General features: G+C 41.2%; 1 protein-coding gene across 1 annotated transcript in view; it reads right to left on the reverse strand.

The window, feature by feature from the left end:
- LOC117346889 (glyoxylate reductase/hydroxypyruvate reductase-like) overlaps window positions 1-24,240 on the reverse strand; it is a 74,229-nt gene that overhangs the window by 4,979 nt on the left and 45,010 nt on the right. The window contains exons 6-9 of the mRNA XM_033917110.1: window positions 23,080-23,168; window positions 17,645-17,749; window positions 13,180-13,315; window positions 6,674-6,804 (exon numbers count right to left, since the gene is read on the reverse strand). Of these exons, the coding sequence (XP_033773001.1) occupies window positions 6,674-6,804; window positions 13,180-13,315; window positions 17,645-17,749; window positions 23,080-23,168 (461 nt within the window). The remainder of the gene's footprint in view (window positions 1-6,673; window positions 6,805-13,179; window positions 13,316-17,644; window positions 17,750-23,079; window positions 23,169-24,240) is intronic.

Here is a 24,240-nt window from a genome sequence, read left to right on the forward strand (position 1 = left end):
GACTGGTTAGATTCAACCTTAAGCATGAAAGATCAGATATTGGCAGTGATTAAATCTGCTTTTTATGACATGTGTTTATTGAATAGACTTAAACTGATGTTATCAGGATATGACTTTTGGTTGGTGGTACAGACCACGATAATCTCAAAGTTGGATTATTGCAATGCACTTTACTTATGAATAGCATCCTCACAATATAAAGCTTTACAGATGATTCAAAATGCTGCAGTAAGTTTGATTTGTGGTGGGAATAAATTTGAGTATGTAACACCTTGGTTGAAAAAACTTAATTGGTTGTCTGTAAAATTTCAAATTGTTTTTAAAATTCTTGTGTTCATTATAACAATCCTTGGTGTTTGACACAAGTAATGACACTCTACCATCCTCTCAGATTCTTGAGATCAGAGGTAGTGATGCGATTATCTACAAATGAGTTTTTACATGTTCATTATGAAGATATGAGTTACACAGATCTTTTTGGACCGTAGTTCGTTTGCAGAAGTTAGATAGTTCTAAATCTAATAGATGCTGGCACTTTCATCTTGAAATAGGGACACTGGATCATCTGTTCTATTGTCCTTTGAAACTCAATTTTTGGAAGTCGATATGAGGACATATCAATAACATACTTGAATCATCGATTCCATTAACCTATGATGTAGCCATCTGTGGGACATTATTGCATATTAAACCCCCATTGGACTGGTATAAATGCCGGCTTTTCATTATCATGACCGGGATTGCCATGCAAATGGTTACCCACAATTGGAAAAATTGGGATCGGCTTAGTTTTACCTTTTGGTGGGCGAATTTATGTTTGTGTTATAAGTATGAGAAAATAAACGCTGACATGTTGGGGCATAATAATTTATTCAGATTAGTTTGGGGTCCATTAACGACTTTTGTTACTTCGGTATAGTTGTCTTTTACATTTAATTTCCTTTAGATTTATACACACATCCAGGGTACACACATCCAGGGGAGGGTGTGGGGGGTTATCTCCTTTTTTTATTCCTTGATTGAATGTACTGGAAGGGAAAATTTAATAAAGATATATAAAAAAAGAAAATATGAGAGCATCTGTAATCTCAATAGCAGGAGTGTTGTCATGGAATAAATTGTCAGGACCATTAAGAGTACTTTTGGATCTCAAGAAATTTAAGATATTGAAAACTACTTTGTTTATGGAGGCTTTTAACTGAATGAATATTTTTGAGGATATTGAGATTGGTTTATGTTGTATGTATGTTTTTATTATTATGATTGTATCCTGTAAACCACATAGGTTTAAGTGGGTAAGAAATTTTAAAAATAAATACATAAAGGTAAATCATGTCAAACAAATCTGATTGAATTCTTTTACTGTACTATAAGAGAATTGGATCAAGGGTGTGTGCTAGATATAATTTACTTAGATTTCAGCAAAGCCTTTGACATAGTTCTTCATAGGAGGCTCTTGAACAAACTTAATGGGCTTAAGTTAGAGCTCAAAGTAGTGACCTGGATTAGAAACTGGTTAACGGACACACACCAGAGGGTGGTGATAAATGTAATTCGCATGAAGGAAGGAAAGGTGAGTAATGGAGTGCCTCGTGGATCGGTGCTGGGGCTGCGACATTGCCAAAGGGTTAGAAAGTAAAATTTGCCTTTTTATGGATGGTACCAAGATTTGTAACAGAGTGCACACCCCAGAGGGAGTGGAAAACATGAAAAAAGATCTGCAAAAGTTGGAAGGATGGTCTATCATATCATATTTCATATGGGTCTTATATAAGGTGACCATATGTCCCATTTTGAATGGGACCGTCCTGTTTTTAGATCCCTGTCCCGTTGTCTCCACACACAGCTTCGGGACACTGAAATGTCCCATTTTTAGGGACAACTTCCCGAAGCTGTGCACGGGGACAACGGGACAGGTGATCGCTCCCTGCTGTGCCAAAATTTTTACAAAAGCCTCCCTCCAGTGTCCGATTCAAAACTCCCCCCCCCCAGTCCGCCACCGCTGCTACTTTCCTTACCTCCCTCCTGCTGCTGCTAATTGCCGCCCAGAAGCCTTCTTCCCGACGTCAATTCTGACATCGGAGAGGACATTCCGGGCCAGCCAGGCAGCAACTGGTCCAGAACGTCCTCTCCGACATCAGAATTGACGTCGGGAAGAAGGCTTCTGGGCGGCAATCAGCAGCAGCAGGGAGGTAAGGAGAGCAGCAGTGGCGGCGGACTGGGAGGGGGGGAAGGAAGGAGCCAGTTCTGAAATGTAGGTTTATGAAATCACAGACCATGGATCAAGCAAGGATGTTTCCCAAAGGAGAGACACCACCCAGCTATGGCAACTCGGACTTGTAGACAGATTAAGGAGTAAACGAGGTCAGGCTGCCTCTCCAGCTAGAGCCACTCACTGTCCAGATTTATCAGTTTATAAGAAGCTTTTGTGGTTAGCCTCAGTTTGCTGTAGTTGGTGTAAGTTCAAGTTCAATTTATTTGATATACCGCTAATAAAACCAAGATAAATCTAAGTGGTGTACAATTAAAAATATAATAATAAAAATGTAAAAATAAAAAAGGATAGGGAACAGAAGGTATAAGAAAAATTTAAAAACAGACATTAAACAAACAGGTTACAAGAAGGCAACTGAAATGGGCAGAGCACCTGCCTGCCCGAGAGGACGTGAACTCTCTGCTCTGAGGTGAGCAGACACACCAGGCTCTTACACGCACACCATTTCCAGTGTGTCTGTATAAATCAATGGCAGAGAGCTTCTCTCTCACTCACACACCATTCCCAGTAACTGATCTCTGAATCCGTGCTCTTTCTGCTTGAATAACATGCTGTTTTGTTCATCTAGAAAGTAATTTTTTTTAAAAATCCTCTGAGTCCAGCCTGAAGCTCAGAAATCTGTCATAACCCCTTTTTTTTGCGCGGCAGGGAAGGAGGGAGTTAGGTAGTTAAGTAGGCAGGCAGGCTGGCTTCGGGGGTGGGGGTGGGACAAAGTCTGGAAGGCAGTGAGGGGGTTATAGGAAGGGGGCACTAAGGACATCTCACTTGTTGCAATATTCAGATCATTTAAAAATATGATAGCACCAACCAGGGACAGATCCCTGGTGTATACTACTGTTCACCTTTCCCTGTTCCACTGAGAAAAATGACCATTTCACACTATTTTATATTTTTTATCTACCAGTTCCCAATCTACAATAAGACATTGCCTGCTGTCACACATCTTTTTAATATCCTCAAGAGTCTAAACTAGTCTAAAAGACATTTGAGATAAAGCAGCATATTTCTGCGTCTCAATGGCCACAAATTTGGACTTGGAGGATGAGATGTACAGCGTCAGCATCTATGAGACAAACCTGGTTTTTCTTGTTACATAGATGTTTTTGGACCCCTGTTAGGTTACAAAAGTTAGACAGTTCTAAATCTAATAGATGCTGCCACTGTCATCTAGACATTGGGACACTGGATCATCTGTTGTTCTATTGTCCTTTGATACTCAACTTTTGGAAGTCAATATGGGGACAGCTTAATATCATGCTGGAGTCATCAATTCCATTGACATATGAGGTAGTCATATGTGGAACATTATTGCATATTAAGACCCCCATGGACCGCTATAAACGCCGGCTTTTTCTAATTATGACCGCGATAGCCATGCAAATAGTAACTCATAATTGGAAAAATTATGATCGCCTTAATTTTCCTTTTTGGTGGGCAAATTTATGCTCAAGCTATAGGTATGAGAAAATGAATGCTGATATGTTGGGGCATAACAATTTATTTATTTATTTATTTATATTTATTTATTTATAAGATTTTACATTATTATCAAGCATAACTTGTACAGAAAGTATAATCAAGAAAATATAACATTTAGGCTAACTTCCAATCCTAATAATGGATCAAAGTATAAAGGAAAAAAAGGAAACATTTCTTATCTTAATCACACACTAGTCCTCAATTTTGGATCCAAGGTTAACGAAAAGAGTAATTAGATTGAAGAATAATTTTACAAAGAAAATTACTGAATCTGTGCTGATGCAGAGCTAATTATCACTTAGGTACAGTTGGTATTCCACACTCAAGACGTTTCATAGAAAGAAAAGCAATCAAATGAGCTGGCTCTACGAAAACATATTTAAAAGAACGATATCTGATGACACATTTACATGGATATCTAAGAAAGAAAAAAGCTCCAATCTGGGTCACACCTGGCTTCAACATTAGGAATTCCCTTCTTCTCTTCTGAGTCTCCCTAGAGACATCAGGAAATATTTGAATATGGAGACCCAGGAAGTCCTTAGACCTATTTTTAAAGAAAAGTTTAAGTATCCAGTCTTTATCTGGAGCCAAAACTGCAGTCAGTAAGAGAGTGGCTGGAATAGCCAATTCTCTATCTGATTGTTCCAATAAAGTGGAAACGTCCAAGGGTGCTTCCTGCGATATTCCTTCATCTTCTTTCTTTTGAGGATCCTGGTTTTTTGTAGGCAAATAATATACTCTTGTAAGGGGTGGTAAAGAATCCTCAGGTATTGTTAATATCTCCAGAAAGTAGCGCTTTATCATTTCTCGTGGAGAAATTGATGAAATTTTTGGAAAGTTAATTAAGCGCAAATTATTAGACCGAGTCTTATTTTCAAGATCTTCCAATTTTGTTTTCATAATTAAATTATCTTTAACAAGTAGATCTTGATTACTTTTAATTGTTTTAAGTTCCTTGTTTTCTTCTTGTATTTCGGACTTCAACAATACCATATCTTGCTTTAATAAATTGATTTCTTCTTTCTGGTTTTTTATCTCTTGGTCCAAATGTTTTATTTGCGGATTAAGGGAATTCCCTAATTTAGATACTAAATCCCATAGAGAATCTAAAGTGACTTCAGAGGGCTTATCAGGAGGAATAAACGTAACTTGTGTCTTTAAATATTGTTCATTCGAGTGTTTTACCTCTCTGGTGTCCTGAGTTTCTTCAGCCAACGTTGTCCCAGTCGCTGGTTCCTTCCAGAGGAGAAAATCACTCTGGGTTGTTCCCTGTAGCAAGCCCTCCAATGAACTGGCCTCTCGGGGGGAGAACACTTCCTCTTCGGGTGTGCTCTCTCCTCGCGGTGAGCTGGCTCCCAGCGCTTGTGGCTGAAGCGGAGGCGTCCTTACGTCGGGGCTCAGCGTGATGTCGAGCCCTTGAGGAGACCCCGCGGCACTACTCTCTGCTGGGACACTCACAGGGCGATTCCCCGACGTTTCCTGCTCGCTCAGAAGTCGCCGAAAAATGTCGTTGACCGTAGGCAACGGGGCTACCGAACGTCGGGAGGCTCCACCGACACTTCTGCCCCTTCTTTTCGGCATTTTGGCCGACAAACTTAAGGTAAATTGACTATCAACGGCGTCCTCACAGCAGTCAGATACCAGTAGCAGCCATCTTGGATCCCTGTTGCCATAACAATTTATTTAAACTGGTTTGGGGCCCGTTGATGTCTTTTTTTTTTTTTAGTTCAAATCTATTTTATTAAGCAACAGTAAATACAACAGCAATAACAACCATGGGATACATTTTCATCAAACACCCGCGGAGGACTGGACTCTTATGTCCTCCCCGGACCCACCATACCCGTTGATGTCTTTTATTACTTCATTATAATTGTCATTAATATTTGTTTATTTCCACACACATCCAGGGAAGGGTGAGAGGGTAGGGGGAAGGTTATTTCTTTGCTTTGTCTTAATCCTTGATGAAATGTAATGGAAGGAAAGAGGGAGATTTATTCTTTATTATTGATTATGATTATAAGTGTTTAACTTGCTGATTAATGTAAATATACGGTTATTGCACTTTTGTTGTCTTAAAAATCAATAAAGATTTATTAAAAAAAAAAAAAAAATCCTCAGGAGTCTCTCATGAGGGATGTCTTTCAAAATATTTCTGAAAATCCAGATGTACTATATTAACCAGGTCACATTTATCTTTATTCATGCCTTCAAAAAATGTAGCAGATTGTAAGGCACATTTTCCTGAATTTACATATCATTTGCATTGTTTAATAAACCATTTAAATTATAAAACAGTTTTCCAGTCTTTTTGCTATGTCTGGTTATTTTATTCTTTTTCTGCTTTTTTCTTGTTCTTTTCCATTTTATTTTTCAATTTTTACAAAACTTCATTTCTTTCTACTTCCTTCTGTATTTATCTCTCCTCTCACACTTGTTTCACTGCACCCTTTTCCCTAAAGTTGCTTTTTCTTTCACTTGCTCCCACTCTCCCCTATTCTCTCTTCTTCCAGACTCTTCCTTCCCCTTTGTCCTATTTTATTCTACCTGTAGTTTCACCTGTAGTTTTGCCTCTGAATCTCTCATCTTTCTGTCACTCATTTCAAATGATTGCCTTCCTTTTCATACATACATCTACTGTACATTTCCCCCTTCTTTGCCTCCACACATACCTGGACCTTCTTTCCCTGTTCCCTCCTCTATATCTTCTTTCTCTCTATGAGGTGAAAAATTGCTACCTAGAAATTGGCAGTTGATGCTAGCTGTTGGCCCTAGCCTAGGTGGAACTGCTTCTATAGTGGTTTGATCTGGGCTAGAGGGAAAATTATATATTAAACTATAATATCACTGTTGTTTGGAATTGCAGCACTGACACTGAGCTCTGAAACTGCAGCTGTTCAAGAGAAAGCTACTCACCACAGTTTTTCAGCTTTAAAAGAGGATGATCTACCGGCAGTGGCTCTGGGACTGTGACATCTAGGCCAGCAGCTGCAATCTGACCATTAACCAAAGCCTGGTACAGATCCTCTTGGTTCACCACAGCACCTCTGCAGGGAAGAGATAAAAAAAACAACAGGATATTTTCTTATCATCTTTACTAAGATAATTTAGCCATCAAAACTTTCTGTCATCTAGTACAAGCCTCAGCTACAATGTTAGAATATAAAGGAACCAAATATTGGATGTGTTTTATGTACTTTATGTACATAGTGGGAGGAAGACTGGATCGGCTGGTGTCCTGCCTACCGGGAACCAAGGTAGAAGACATAGTGAACCGCATCGACATGATCATCAACAGTGTGGAAGAAGAAGATACGGCGGTAATGATCCATATGGGGACGAACATTTCCGGATGCTAGGAAGGAAGCTGAAGGCCAGAACGCAGATGATAGCATTCTCGGAGATCCTGCCGGTATCCAGGGCTGATAAGATGGAGCTACAAGCAGTCAACGCGTGGATGTGGCGCTGGTGTGAGGAAGAAGGATTCCACTTCATGTGCAACTGGACGACGTTCTGGGGGAAGAGCAAGCTATTCAGGAAGGATGGACTCCACCTCAGCAGAGATGGAACGAGGCTACTTGCAAACAACATCAAGAGAGAAGTTGAGAAGTTTTTAAACTAGGAAGAAGGGAAAAGCTGACAGTCGACCAAGAGAGAGAGTTGATGGTTCGGGAACCGGTGTACCCAGAGGATACCGTGCAGGAAGATAGAGGGAATGACTCACCGGATCACAGGCAAGACAGATTGAAAGGGATACAAGAGGGAAGGAAATGCAAGAAAGAAACAGGCTGCAAGCTCAAGTGTATGTACACGAATGCAAGGAGCCTTAGGAATAAGATGGGTGAATTAGAAGCTATGGCACAAAAAGATAAAGTATCACAAAAAGATAAGGTATCACGGAAACATGGTGGACTGAGGAAAACATCTGGGACACTGCTACCGGGATACAAACTATACCGTAGACACAGAGTGGCTCAAAAAGGTAGGGCATTGTCATATACGTCAAAGAGGGAATTAAGATCATAAGAATTGCCTCTGCTGGGTCAGACCAGAGGTCCATCGTGCCCAGCAGTCTGCACCCGTGGCGGCCCCCCAAGTCCATGACCTGTAAGTACTTTATTCCCTAATAGTTTAATTTCTTGTATTGTAGCCCTCTATCTATACCCTGCAATCCCCTTTTCCTTTAGGAAGTCGTCCAATCCCTTCTTGAAACCCAATATTGTACGCTGTCCTATCACCTCCCCCAGACGTGCATTCCAGGTGTCTACCACCCTCTGAGTGAAGAAGAACTTCCTCTGTCTCCTTTCAATTTTTCTGAATTACCTCTTGTTTTTGATGTCCCCGCTAGTCTGAAGAATCTGTCCCTAGCCATCCTCTCTTAGCCTCTCATGATTTTATAAGTCTCTATCATGTACCCTCTAAGTCTCCACTTTTCCAGGGTGAAAAGCCCCAGCCTCTCCAGCCATTCAGCATATGAAAGGTTTTCCATGCCCTTTATCATCCTCGTTGCTCTCCTCTGGACCCTGTCGAGTATTGCGATATCCTTCTTAAGGTACGGCAACCAGTACTGGATGCAGTACTCCAGATGCGGTCGCACCATTGCTCGATACAGTGGCAGGATAACTTCCTTTGTTCTGGTAGTGATACCTTTTTTGATAATGCCCAACATTCTGTTCGCTTTCTTTGAGGCTGCTGCACATTGTGCCGCCGGCTTCATCATTTTATCCACCAACTGGAGAGAACACGCCACGGACGGATAAGTTAGAGTCTGTATGGGTCAAAATTCCAGGACTGGAAACGAAGATCAGCATCCACTACCGACCCCTCGGGTATTCTGAAGAAATTGATGGAGAAATGACAGATGAGATTAAACGCAACTGCAAGGGAGGTAACGCAGTTATCATGATTGACTTCAACTATCCGGGGATAGACTGGAACCTAGGCACCTCCGGCTGCGCTAGGGAGACCAAGTTCCTGGCTGCTGTAGGCGATTGCTTCCTGGAACAATTTGTCAAGGAAAATACAAGAAGAAATGCAATTCTGGACTTAATTTTAAATGGACTGCGAGGACCGGCACAAGGTGTAGAAGTAGAAGGGATGCTGGGAAACAGTGATCATAACATGATCCACTTTGACCTGGATGCAGGGGCAAAACATCGGTCCAGAACGACGGCCATGGCACTGAACTTCCAAAAAGGGAATTACGAAGGGATGAGACTCATGGTAGGGAAGAAGATTAAGAAGAGGATAAGCACTGCAAAAATGCTAGAGCAAGCTTGGTCCCTTTTTAAGGATACGGTCACCAAGGTGCAAAATCTACATATACCGCATATCAACAAGGGATTCAAGAGTAAAAAGAACAAAGAAACAGCGTGGCTCACTGTAGAGGTGAAGGAAGCGATCAGAGACAAGAAAGCTTTGTGTAAGAAATGGAAAAGGTCAAAAACAGACAAAAACTGGAACAAGCACAAACAACATCAACGCAGGTGCCATAAGGTAATAAAAGGGGCCAAAAGAGACTATGAGTTAAAAATAGCCAAGGAAGCGAAGAACTTTAAGCCGTCCTTTCGATATATTAAGGAGAAACGACCAGCGAAGGAAGCGGTGGGACCACTGGATTACCATGGAATAAAGGGAGCACTAAAGGAGGGCAAAGCAATCACCGACAAACTGAACACATTTTTTGCGTCTATATTTACCGAAGATTTACACAGCATATCGGAACCTATCAGGCTATATGCTGGAAACAAAGACGGAAAGCTGACAGGATTGACGGTCAGTCTAGAGGAGGTGTGTAGGCAAATTGATAGGTTTAACAGTGATAAATCCCCGGGACCGGATGGCATCCATCCGAGGGTCATCAAGGAACTGAAAGGGACCATAGCTGAACTGCTTCAACTAATAGCCAATCTGTTGCTCAAATTGGGAAAGATTCTGGAAGACTGGAAAGTGGCGAATGTTATGCCGATCTTCAAGAAAGGTTCAAGGGGAGATCCGGGAAACTACAGACCGGTTAGTCTGACCTCGGTACTGGGAAAGATGGTAGAGTCGCTGATAAAGGACCGCACCATTGATCACCTTGATGGACACGGGCTGATGAGGCCAGTCAACACGGTTTCAGCAAAGGCAGTTCGTGTTTGACAAACTTGCTGCACTTCTTTGAGGGAGTAAACAGACAGACAAGGGCGAACCGGTTGACATTGTATATCTGGATTTTCAGAAGGCGTTTGATAAGGTTCCACATGAACGACTACTTCTGAAAATTGCAAGCCATGGAATCGAGGGTGAAATACTCACGTGGATTAAAAACTGGCTCGAGCATAGGAAACAGAGAGTGGAGGTAAATGGGCAATACTCGGACTGGAAGAGCATCACCAGAGGGTGCTGCATGGATAAGGTGGCCCTGGATACACAGTTAAGAGCACAGACAGAAGAACGTGCAGCCAGAGATTGGGAAAGATGGTTTGAAAACCAAAATCACCAACAAAGGCAGGGCAACAAAGGCAGGGGAAATGATTTTATTTTCCATTTAGTGATTGAATTGTGTCAGTTTTGAGAAATTACATCTGCTGTCTATATTTTGCACTGTTCAGGAAGAAATACATTTGTTTCTATTTCTCTGGGGATTGTACTGCATGCAGAGTCTTAGGGTTTTGTTTATATATATTAATACTTTTAGGACTCCTTTTACAAGATGCGCTAACGTTTTTAGTGCACGCAGGAAATTACCGCGCGTTACACGGCTGAAAGTAACGCCAGCTCAATGCTGGTGTTAAGGTCTAGTGTGCGCAGCAATGTAGTGTGCGCTATTCCACGCGTTAAAGCCCTAACACAACTTAGTAAAAGGAGCCCTTAGTTTGTGGTCCTGTATTATGTCTTCCTCGTTACACAATGCAGGAGCACACCCTATGCGCTTCCTGCCTGGTCCTGTGCCGCTCTGTAATTGGCTGCAGCCAATCACAGAGCAGCGCAGGACCAGGCAGGAAGCGCAAAGGTCACACTCCTGTATTGTGTGTCGCATCGCTCTACAGAGGGGGGCATGCGGTGTATTCAGTCCATAAGACACACACCCTTTTCTACCCCCTTTTTTTGGGGGGGTGGAAAAAGTGCATCTTATGGTCCGAAAAATACAGTACTGAAAGGCTGCCCAGATTCTGTGATTGGATTAGTATCACCCGACACCAGAAAATTATAAGAAACTAATGATGGAAAAGAGTCTCTTATGACAGCAATCTTTTCATTAAAAAATCGCGCTGTCATCCACTACTGGGGAAGAAGGGTGTATTGATAAGTCATTGTTAGTGGTTAAAGAGTGCCAGATGTTAAACAAGGTGCTACTTTGATTGTTGGATCTGATAATTCTATTGCCGTAGAAATTTTTCCTAGCTTTTTTTAATGTTGCATTATAAGACCTAATACTATCCTTCCATGACTGTCTGTCAGCAGATCTTGATTTTTTTTCCATTTACACTCCAATGATCCGCATTTCTGTTTCAATTTTCTGTGAAAAGGAAAGTACCAGGGAGCCTTACGAGCGTAAGAAACCATCTTTGTAGATAGAGGAGCAAGTGAACAATAGGTGGACTCAGAAAGATTTACCCAATTGTGCCAGTTGACTTCTGAGGCATCAGGCTTGAGGGAGAAAGCAAACTGTTTAAGAAATTGGGTCCAAAATTGTTCACTCACAATTTTCTTCCGGAAGTTAATGAGTTTTGGAGTACAAGATTAAGCCCCAAGATTAGACATGAAAACAGGAAGACAAGAAGCACCCAGACCATGGAACTTGTTCCCAACGAACAAGATCAAGAAAACTAGTTGGAGTGGTCTTAAGAGAAGGAAAACCCAGAGACGTGAGAAAACTGTTGAATTCGATAACATCCTTATTAGCGTTATCATCTAAATGAAGATTAATGTCACCAATAATCAATACTCTTTGGAATCTTAGAAAAGCACTTGTTATGGTCTTGAATACTAGTTCAGAAGATATTTTCCAGGGAATTGGGGAACAGTAAAATAGCAAAATACCTAATGGGTGACAAGAGAGTTCATTGTTAACAGTAGCTAGCATATATTCTAGCGTTGCATTGCTACCTTTTTCAAGAAGCTGTACATCAAAAAATGATTTGTAAAGAAATGCCAAACCTCCTACTTTTCGGCAGTTTCTGGAAGAAAAGAGACTTCGATAACCATGGGAACAAAGCTCATTTTGAGTAAATAAATCATCTTTTGCAATCCACGATTCAGTAATACACAAGAACCCAGGATCAAGATCCCCTAGTAGATCATGGCAGGAGGAGAAAGCATAGTGTAAGTAAAAAATTGGGAAATAAAAAGGAGAATGGAAGGGTCAAGGTGAGAAAAAGAGATAGAAAAGGTGTCTCCATCTGCTTGTTTTTTGTGGTCTCCTATTCTGTAAGAGGAGAGGGTCTGGAATACATTGAAACTATCTGAAGATATTACTCTGGAAGGTATGAAACTACTTACTATCACTGTCATCTATTTTGCTTCTACATCTAGAGCCTGTATAATTTCTAAAGTCCACAATGGGAGAAGGAGGGAGGAAGAGAGAAACAGCTAGGCTTTAGAGAAGAAGGAAAAAGGAAGATACTGGTATCAGGCCTATGGAAGGGGGGCAGAGAAAGTATACTGGCTTCTTATTCAGTCTGTTTTTGTCCTTTTTTTTTTTGACTAACCATTATGAATATGTATGAGATGTATGTATACAAATGAATATGCTAATGTGCCATTCCCCACCCTTCTCTTCCAAATGTAAAAGTAAATCTATGCCTATGTAGTGGGGGGTGGGGTAGAAGGAGGGGATTTGGAATCACTTATTTCTGCCTAATATTTAAATATTCCTGGATAACTTTGGGCTCCTTTTACTAAGCCACGCTAGCGGTTTAATGCGCTTAATAGTGCATGCTAAACTGCCGGCTGCACTAGCTACTACCGCCTCCTCTTGAGCAGGCAGTAGTTTTTGGCCAGCGCCGGGGTTAGCGCGTGATGAAAAGTCACGCGCGCTAACCCCGCTAGTGCGGCTTAGTAAAAGGAGCCCTTTGACTTTTATTTTAATCTCTCTATAAGGATATGTTTACTTATACTTAGTGTAAGAGATGTACTATGAACTGAAGATTGTCCTCTTCTTAGGATTCTGGCTGTATAGTAAAGGATTTCTACCCCTGCCACTCACCACCACTGGGGACACAAACATTTGCATCCTGTACAAAAAAATGCACTAGATTTATATTGCACAGTTTTGAACAGAGGATTCTGAAGAAAATGGTACTGTTTCATTTTTATTTTAGTAAACATTTATGCAGATGTTTATTTGGCCAAACTACAGTGTCATGAAGAATGCAAAAATAAATCCTTTCCCCCCATTTAATCATATCAGAAGTGGTGTCAAAGTACCCATGTCTCACCTGCTAGTATTGATAAACACTGCATTATTTTTCATCTTGGAGAAGAGGCGTTTGTCACAGATGCCCTGTGTTTCAGGTGTTAGGGCACAGCATACAGTGATGAAATCTGACTGCTGGGCCAACACGTCCAGAGATACTGCAAATGACCCAAAGAAGAAACTGCATGAGGAGCAGAGCAATGCACAACTATGAGGAAGACAACCTAAGTACCAAGTGGTGATGGATAAGGGCACATAAGTACAGTACATAAGGATTGCATTATTGGGGCAGACCAAAGGCAATTAAGCCTGAATCCAAATCCTTGTGATTCTGGGCAAGTCATTTAACACTTAGTTGCCCCAGGTACAAAATAAGTACCTGTCTAAAATATGTAAACCGCTTTGATTGTGTAAACCACACAGAAAAATCCCACCCTCAAATCACAAGTACCTAGCATGATTCCTGAAGAGTAAACTAGATCTCATGATGCTTATCTCAGGAATAAGAACATAAGAGTTGCCGCTGCTGGGTCAGACCAGTGGTCCATTCTGCCCAGCAGTCGGCTCACGTGGCGGCCCCCAGGTCAAAGACCAGTGCTCTAAATGAGTCCAGCCTCACCTGCATACGTCCCAGTTTAGCAGGAACTTGTCCAGATTAGTTTTGAAATGCTGGAGGGTGTTTTCCCCTACAACAGACTCCGGAAGAGCGTTCCAGCTCTCCACCACTCTCTGGGTGAAGAAGAACTTCCTTACATTTGTACGGAATCTATCCCCTTTCAACTTTAGAGAGTGCCCTCGTTCTCCCTACCTTGGAGAGCGTGAACAGTCTGTCTTTATCTACTAAGTCTATTCCCTTCAGTATTTTGAATGTTTCGATCATGTCTCCTCTCAGTCTTTTCTTTTCAAGGGCGAAGAGGCCCAGTTTCTCCAATATCTCACTGTACGGCAGCTCCTCCAGCCCCTTAACCATTTTAGTCGCTCTTCTCTGGACTTATTCATGTACGGCGACCAGTGCTGGATGTAGTACTCCAGGTGAGGGTGTACCATGGCCCCGTAGAGCGGCATGATAACCTTCTCCAATCTATTCGTGATCCCCTTCTTTATCATTCCTAGCATTCTGTTCGCCCTTTTTGCCGCACATTGTGCAGATGGCTAGGAATTATTACAAAAGGTATGGTTAATAAGACTAAGAATGTTATAATGCCACCTCATCTGGAGTATTGCATTCAATTCTGGTCTCCTTATATCAAGAAAGATATAGGGCTCCTGTTACTAAGGTGCGCTAGCGTTTTTAGCGCACACACGAAATTACCACATGCTAAACCGTGCGGTATGCTTCTAGAATAATGCCAGCTCAACAGTGCGTGTGGCAATTTAGCGTGCGCTATTCCACGTGTTAAGGCCCTAACGCACCTTAGTAAAAGGAGCCCATAGTGGCGCTAGAAAAGGTTCAGAGAAGAGCGACCAAGATGATAAAGGGGATGGAACTCCTCTCCTATGAGGAAAGACTAAAACAATTAGGGCTCTTCAGTTTGGAAAAGAGACAGCTGAGGGGAGATATGATTGAAGTCTACAGAATCCTGAGTGGAGTAGAACGGGTACAAGTTGATCAATTTTTCACTCCGTCAAAAACTACAAAGACTAGGGGGGGGGGGGACACTCGATGAAGTTACAGGGAAATACTTTTAAAATCAATAGGAGGAAATATTTTTCCACTCAGAGAAAAGTTAAGCTCTGGAACGCATTTCCAGAGGTTGTGGTAATAGCGGATAGTATAGGTGGTTTTAAGAAAGCTTTGGACAAGTTCCTGGAGGAAAAGTCCATAGTCTGTTATTGAGAAAGACATGGAGGAAGCCACTGCTTGCCCTGAATAGGTAGCATGGAATATTACTATTCCTTGGGTTTGGGCCTGGTATTAGTGACCTAGATTGGCCACAGTGAGAACGGGCTACTGGGCTTGATGGACCATTGGTCTGACCCAGTAAGGCTATTCTTAGGTGGGGCAGGGGTATTCCCAAGGAAGGAGTTTAGAATTATCCAGGTAACAGCAATATTCACTTGCTATCCAGGGAATAAATTTATCCAGACTAGGGGGACAGCCCTAATTAAATTGGATAGGGCTACCGAATAAAGGGCTCCTTTTACAAAGCCACAGTAGAGGCATCTATCACGTGCTGATGAGGTAAATGCTCCGACACTCATAGGAAATCTATGAGTATCAGAGCATTTACCTCACCAGCCTGTAGTAGAAACCTCTACTTCAGCTTTGTAAGTAGAGGAATATGCTTATTTTTCTGATAGTAATGCCTTTGTTGTAGTTGTGTATGTTATTTAAAACCTCAAATGGAGACAGCCCAACCTACCTGAACAATCGCCTCATCCAAACCACCTCAATTAGACATAGAAAAATGCACACCCCATTCACCCCCCCCCTTCTGATCAAAGAAGTAAAACGGAAAAAAACTATACGATGGCCTCCTAGCCACTCAAGCAGCAAAACTAGATAAACAGATCTCCAATCTAGTGATAATTACCCCAGATTACAAGATGTTCAAAAAAGAAATAAAAACTATACTCTTCAAGAAATTCTTAAACAGTCCTAACATTACATATTCCTACTCTCTCCTTCCGCCACACTGAAACTACCTGACCTAATCTTTACCTAACCAACTCTTTACCTGACATACCTGACCTACTCTTTACCTTTACCTCTCTAGAAATAACCAATGATCTTCCATTGCAACCCACCGTTTATAAATCTTTTGTAATCCGCCTTGAACCGCAAGGTATACTGACCCAGGAAATTCAGCATTACTGATTACACATGCTAATTGACTTTTGGACCCATTTTCAAAAGACACATCCAAAAAATGGCATAAAGTGGTACTTGGACATTTTAATTACTAAAACATCCAAATCACCATTTTTGAAACATATTTTCTAGATGGGTTTCTATGTCATTTGTCAATAGTTTGTCTATATTTCAAGGGGGCTTTTTAGAGGTGTGTTTTAGATGTTTTTCAGTGTTAATTGAACATTTTACAAAATATCCAGGGCACAGACCTGTTTAAATAATGAATAAGTGCCAACAAGGTGCCCAAACTGACCAGACAACCACTAGAGGCATGAGGGCGTAACACCCCCCACCAACACACACACACACACACACACACATATACACTCCCCTAGTAGTCACTGACTTCCTCTAATCTCCCAAAGATGTGAATGAAACAGTGCATAACTGTCTGTATGACAGCAGCAGACATTATGGCCAATCCTAGTAGAGTAGCGAGCAGGTGTTTGGAGTAGTCTGGTGGTCAGTGCAGTGGTCTCCAGAAAAAGAGACAAAACCAAGGAAAATTGACCCCAAGAAATCCACAGAGAAAGGAGGCAAGGAAAACCCCAAAAAACATTGTGAATGATGATGTTCCTGAAATGGACTTTTTTTAAAATATCAAAGTTCCAAAAAGATACAATTGAGCAATCCGCATAAAAATAATAATTTGATCCACATAAAAGCCTAAAGGGCCTAGTTCGCTGAAAGCATAGGACCCAACACGGTCCGTGTTTCAACAAGATAGTCTTCTTCAGGGGTCCCTGAAGGTCCTATGGTGGTAGATATGAGGAAAAACTGGTATGTGGAGAGTCGTAAGGAGAACGCTGCTTAAAACCAAAGCATTGAGACCCAGGCCCATATCCCACTGTAACTAGTATGCTTGTGGTGGAAAGTATGAGCCCACCAAAACCCTAGGTGACACCTGCAGGCATAAGAGCTAATGGGGTGGTATACAGTTGGGTACAGTAGGTTTTGGGTGAGTTTTGGAGGGCTCCCCATACACTGTAAGGAAGTTATACTGAGATGTGTATCTGGGATCCTTTATGTGCTCCTACTCTGCTGGAATGTCTGTGTGGCCATCTGCTAAAATGCTGACTCCTCCCACATCCCAATGATTTGCTTTGTTGTTTTTCATTTGGGCATTTTGGTTTTCGAAAAATAGTTCAGAAAGATAGACACACTAAACTAAAGTAAAACTTAAGTTTATAGACCGGGTGAACACTTCTAGAAAGGTCATTTAAAAAAAAAAAAAAAAAGTAGACATTTTGCAGTTTCAAAAATGGCCATTTTTCTCTACCTCATTTTTTGATTCACTTCATAGAACGTCCAAACTCGAACTTAGAAGTCATATCGAAAATGGAAAAAATGTGTGGAAAAATGATAAACTCACTATCACAAAATGGGGACACTTCAGTTTGTAGGGAATTGACAGGGAACCAGGATAGCATGCAGAGTTTATGATTGCAAAGTTTCAGTATGGACAAAAGTAACAAGAAGTAGAAACTGAAGAAACAATAATTCTGCATCTATTAACAGAACATAAAGTAATGAACAGAAGTGGAACCGTTTATCAAAGGTTTTTTTTCCCTGGATTTTTAAGAAATGGTTATGCTTAAAGTTGTTAACACAGAGTAAAAAATAATTTTCTTACCAAACTCTGCTGAAATTGTGGCAGCCAACTCGGGTCTGCGGTCAATATCTGTGTACAAGAACTTTTTAACTCCAAATGGCTTCAAACGCTTAGCAATGGCTACTCCTAAAATTAAAACAATGGAAGTGAGTGACATTTTGCTTCTGTAAGAAGAATGCTAGAGTAACTGTGTTTATGTAAGTAATGAACAAAATATATATAAATATTTCTTTGTAGATAAAAGGAAGTTCTCAGTAGAGAATGACACAGGGACAAATTTTTCCCCGTCCCCATGGGAACTCATTTTCTGATCCCATCCCGGTGAGTTATTTTCCTGTCTCTGCCCCATTCCTGCAAGCTCTGTCTTCATCTGCATAAATCTCACACACTTTAAAATCATAAGTGTTCGAGGCTTGTGTGGTTAAGGAGGAACTTATAGGAATGGAACAGGGACAGCGTCAAAACTTACAGGGATGGGACGCAGAAATTGAGTTCCTGCGGGGATGGGGGAAAATTTTTCCCTATGTCATTCTCTAGTTCTCAGCAGTTTATGCCATATGGTTTATGGCTCTTGTGGTTTTGTGCTCTTCTTGGTATTTGCTTTACAAACAGAATAATGGACATAAAAGGGACACAAATATGTCACAAAGTATGCACTAAAGCAGATCAGTCCAGAATGAATAAGTCTGATTTATTAATATCAAGCACTCGACACAGCCACATTTCACTCACAGGCTGCGTCAGGGGCAATAACTGCAGGGGAAAATTCAAACACACTTCCAAACTATAAAGCAAAACATTACTTGCTGTTTTGTGAGGTGGATATGTTTCATTCTGGACTGATCTGCTTTTTTAGGTTAGTACTGGAAGGAAATAGTACACGCTCATTTGAAAATAGCATGCAGTATTTCTCCTCAGAAAACATACAGAGCAGACACTAGGAGACAAGGGAATTGCACCTCAGCTGGCAACATCTTGAATTTTGTGGATGGAATATGGCATTTTTTCTAGATCTGCTCCCATAAGCCTTATATCATGCCTTCTCGTTGTAGAACTTCCTTTCTAAAGTTCCGTTTTACTAAAGCTTAGTATGTGCTGATAGACATTGGCATTTACTAAATATTGTGTGTCCTATTTTATATTTATGGGTACATGGCACTTAGCACACACTAATGTCTGTTAGCACACATTCAGCTTTAATAAAAGGGCCCCTAAGAGAATGTTAATTTTCTGCACATTTTAACCTCTACTTCTGGTGGGTATTTGAACATATTTGTCAAATGCCATTTTCTTCTCTGCACACTTAAGTCTGGAAGTACAGTACCTCTGTATTAGCAGACAACTTCCAGGGGTGGAGATAAGATGAGGTTTGCAAAAATAGGCACAGTTGTGTGTATCTTAGACGAGATATGCTGTTCTAGCTAGAAAAAGTGTCCACAGAAAAAGCAGATGCAAGTTATCTGCAGGTATTTTTTCACAGGAAATCTTCAAAGTGAAAACAAGAATATAAGAATTGCCATACTGCCTAGTATCCTGTTTCTGACCGTGACCAATCTAGGTCACAAGTACCTGGCATTGGCTGTACACTTGTACATACACTTTGGAATCTGGTGCAAAATTTGAAAATGTATTCATGGAGTTGCAGCAATGGAGGCAGTCTGAAAATTGTACTTTGAGGATCTGCTTCTATATACAGTATGTCTCCTATATAATTGGTGCTGACTAATTGGTGCAATTCTATAAAAGTTATGTGCATGGTATAGAATTGCACTTAATGCCACTAAGCATCCCAACTTTTAGCCACATTCTATTTATGCCAGGGTTTTCTTGGCCTCAGTGCCTGCATCTAAGTTGTGCACACGTCAGAACCTAAGTCAAAAACATGCGTATAACTTAAAATCATGGCTCGCGATTGGCCCCTAACCATGCTTACTTTTAGCTACGAGCACTGGACAAGATGCATAACATTTGGGCTAGATTCACTAAGCAAACCAATCATGTACTGATCGGTTTGCGAGCCCTTTACGACCAGATTTCCCTCCTGCACTATTCACTAACGCCCGTAGCGATCCAATCCCAATCGTCCCATGCAAATTAGTAAAACCCCATGCAAAATAGCCAAGCGATTGATTCACTATCAATTGCTTGGCTATTTTGAGTTGGGTTTTACTATTGGCAAACCTGACTGCTGCAGACCTCTTTTTGCTTATGCTGACAACATTTTCATTTTGCTTGAAGTAGACCCAGCAGATATAAGTGGCAAAAGGCAGGCTCTTCCGGCACCGGCATGTCATGTGGGTTGGTGCTGTGTGCCAGTGCAAGATCGTGGTAAGGGTTTGGGCACCTATATGGCAGTACATAGGATTTTAGTGGGTTTTGGTGGGCTCACACTTTCCACCATAAATGTAGTGGTTAGAGTGGGCTATGGGCCTGGGTCTAGGGTTACCAGACGTCCAGATCTACCCGGACATGTCCTCTTTTTAGAGAACATGTCCAAACGGCTTTTCAAAACCCGGCATTTTGTCCGGGTTTTAAAAAGTTTTCAGCTGGGAGTGGCATTAGAAGGGCATCTGCGCATACCATATGCAACATGGTGATATCTCGTTCCACCTGTGCATGTTGTGACCTGTCAGGCTCCATGCCTGCCTTGGGCCCTGTGGTTTCCCTAGTGTCCACCAGGGGAACCAGAGAGAAGCCCAGGTGAGAGCAGGCTCAGTCAGAGCAGGGCATGACTCCCCTCTTGATGTTAGCAAGCAGCTAGGCAGGTTAGGGAGGAAGCTCAGGGTTCTCCCTAAAGAAGAGCTTACTGGCTCAAGCACGGGTAATATCTGTGACCCAATGGAAGTAGAAGAAGCTGAACCCACTTCAGAGTTGCTGGAAGCAGACCAGGAGATGCCAATGGAGTTGCAAGGAGAGCTGGTCCCTGAGGATTTGTGTGCAGCTCCTGAGCTGATAGAAGTAGGCTTGGCATCCATTTGCAAGGACTGAGCAAAGAACTGTGAGGTTTTTTTTCTGTTTGCTATTCTGATTTGCTAGGTCTGGTTAAGGTCTGGTTAAGGTTGGGTTTTTTTTTCAGTCAGTTGCATGGACTTCCTGAACTGTGGGATTGTTTTTCTATTTTGACTCTCTGCACAGTGTGTTAAGCTGGGAGTGCTTTTGTGGGAAGAAGTTTGCCAACAACTGGGAGGGATTTTGTAAGCTGTTTTTGTGCTTTGTGCAGGCAAACTTTAGGCACTCCCCTAGACCCAGCAGTGCTATAAGATAAGCTGGAGGCTTTGCTATTTAAGACTGATGGAATATTGGTGTATCATAGCAGGGAACTGAACTTACCCGAAACCTGCTAGGAGCAGGCTTTGAAAGCCTTATTGCAAGAAGCTCTGTAGAGAATAAAACCACAGAGAAGATTATTGGCATTTGTGAGGAGAAATCCTGAACTCACCAAGAGTTTTCCCTTTGGGTTTCTTTTTATTTTGCAAGTTACATTGATTTGGGGATTTTGCCATTCTGTTTTCATTCTGACATTAAATTTTTCTTTGGAAACCGAACCTAGAACTTTGTGCATTGGTTCTGTTTTTGTTTTGCTCATATTAATGCAGCTCCTGCAGGGTGACTCCATACTGGGTCACATGCTGGTGCAATTTTAGCTGTGGCCACTAGGGGCACTGAAGAGTCCTGTTTGGAGGCTCTGGTGCCGGCTACAATGTGTAGATGCCCTCCTGATGCTGCTCTGAACAAGTGAACAGGTTGAAGGGGGCAGGGCGTGACTCGGGCATAATGGGGCAGAGCTGGATGAAACTGGACTGGCCTGGGGGCAATACCATGGATCTGGGTTTTACTTCCGTGAAATCTGGTAACCCTGCCTGGGTCCCCCTCTCTGGGTCCCCCTCTCTATGGTTCACTACATCGCCCACCAGGTTACTCCAGATACCTGCTTTCTGCTCTACTAGGATTTCCCATACCAGGTGCATACCAGACAGATATGTACTGTTTCATTCAGATATTTGGGGGGTGGGAGGGTGAAGTGACTACTGGGGGATTGCTGGGGTGGTTATCTGGTCTATTTGTGCACCTTTTTGACTAGACACTTTTAAAACAGGTCTAGCTCCAGACATCTAAATGGGGTTCTGGACATCTTGATAAATGTTCGATTATCACTGCAAGCATCCAAATGCTAAGCATGCTCTAAGTCTGCCCATAACTCGCCTTCAACATGTCCCCTCAAACTTTAGATGCCTTGTGGCCAAGAAGCCCAGTAAGACATCTAGAAAGCTGATTTTGAAAATGGCGACTTGGACATTTTGGTGAGATAAACTTCCAAATGTCACTTTATGCTGTTTTTTTGGACATCTTTCTATTTTGAAAATGAGCCCCAAAGATTTGTAAAATGGGCCAGCTACATGTGGAGGTAGTGAAATTGAATCTTCCATTGAAGTGCCAGTGCCTGCACTAGGAATCTGCTCATTTTTATCTATGTATATTTGTAAAATGGCTGCTCTTGCTGTGCATGGTGGCAAATACATGTACATTCTTGCACAACTTTATATGTATTTTAGAAAAAGCTCTACATTCGGCAGAGATTTTTGTAAAATACTGATGCAATTCGCATCCTAACCTTGTTGGGTTTTTACCTGCTGGGGGAGAAACAGAAAGCAGCTAAGAGATTTGTTTGCTGCTGAGAGGAATAAATAATCTTAGAATTGGAGTACCCTAGCATAGAGAGTCTGAAGACAGAACAGCAAGGTACCAGACCACTGTGACAGGGAAGGACAGTTAACATCATTGGGATACCATTTTAGATTATAATTTCCATAATCCAAAGGAAATAAAGCAACCCTCATAATTGAAGACTATCAAGTTTTAAGTTTATTAAAATTTGTTATCCTGCCTTATCAAAATTCAAGGCGGTTTTACATAAGGTTAAAATAAAGCAGGTAAACAACCAACATCAAGATAGTACAAAGAAACATACAACATAGAATAACAGGCATACAGGATTAACTTGACAGACTGGCACGAAAGGGAAAAGGTAGGAACTACAATAGTTTGGATAGGAAAGAACAATAAAGGAGAAAACCAAAAGGGCGAGGGGACAGAGGTTGGGTCAGCATTGGGTTAAAACATCCTTAAATGAATCCTCATTTTAGTATTTTTGGATTTGGCTCATGCCTTTTTCTGTTGTAGCTCAAAGTGAGTTACCTTGACATGCATTAGGCATTGTTCTGTCCCTGGGGGGCTCAAAAACTGAGTCAAGTGACTTGTTCAAAGTTGCAAGGAGACAAAGAGGGATCTGAATTCAGCTTCTCTGCTCCTTTAACCATTCGGCTACTCCTCCACTCCATATAACATAGATTTTTGACATGTTAGGAAGATTAAGAATTCATCATATAAGCTATGGATCAGCAGGTATGAGTTTGCAGAGGTTTGAACTAGCATGCTCTTGGGATCTTAAGATTTACCTATCCTTCCAAGTCCCAGAATTCCAACTGTGCTCTGTGTAAGCCCATTGCCACACATCCAAAGAGGTTTCCAGGTTCCCCATCCACCACTAATTAAAAAACAAATGTAACATTTAGAATAATTCAAAGCATGATTATCACAGCTCTAAAATCTTCATTGTACATTATTTCCAGATCAAGTATATTGATGCATCAATATCAGATTTTGTTTCCTTTTTTATGTTTTCTAGTAATCTGTTAATCTCTACACTATAGGCAAAATCATACCACTAATGCATTCTTGGCCCTACTATTCTGTTTCCATTTAAACAGAACAGTGTAATAGGTTACAGGAGACAGTATATAGGCCTCAATTGTTAGCTATGAGACACCCAGAAATATTAGTTTAGCTCTGCCTCATGAAGATTTCGCACTGATTTGAAATTGGCAAAATTGAAGTTATCTTTTTTTTTTTTAAGGCATAAATTAGGCATGATTTATTTGTTTTCTTTCAGATTTTGATTTACAGTTTTTATGTGTCCTTGATGATAAGTATTATTAAAAATTGCTTTTTCTATGAGGATACTGCAGAAGCAGTATTCAGTCTCCTGGAGTGTGGGAGATCCAGCAACATTTGTTTATCAGGATCAGGTTCAGGTTCACAAATACTTGTCTATACTCCTGACTGAGGATTGTTCAGTAATCTGGGTATCTGAGGAAAACAGGAGTGAGAAATTGAGCAATCCAGGTAAATGAAGGTTCATAGTTCTGTATCTTAGTAAATATCAATCATAATTAAGGGGTCCTTTTATTAAGGCGCACTAACTGATTTAGTGCACGCTAAATGAATGCATATTCATTGGGGAAATCCTGAAATCCCGACTGGAATACGGCTCTCAAGGACCGGAGTTCCCTATCCCTGTGCTAAGGAATCCATTATATTCTATGGGCGCCTTAGCACATGCTAAATACTAATCTTTAGTATGCACCTTAATAAAAGGACCCCCAAGTTAGAAGGTCAAAAAAGCAGGAGGAGATTGCCAGATCTTTTTAAAAAAAAATGCAAATTAGGGAAGTCTCTATTTTTCAAAATTACTGAGCTGTGGAATGACTTTCCTATTCAACTGCGCGATCTGGGCTCTTTCCAACCATTTCGAAAACATCTGAAAACTTGGCTATTTT

This window comes from Geotrypetes seraphini, chromosome 1 (assembly GCF_902459505.1).
Source record: "Geotrypetes seraphini chromosome 1, aGeoSer1.1, whole genome shotgun sequence".
In the NCBI taxonomy this organism is placed as follows: domain Eukaryota; kingdom Metazoa; phylum Chordata; class Amphibia; order Gymnophiona; family Dermophiidae; genus Geotrypetes; species Geotrypetes seraphini.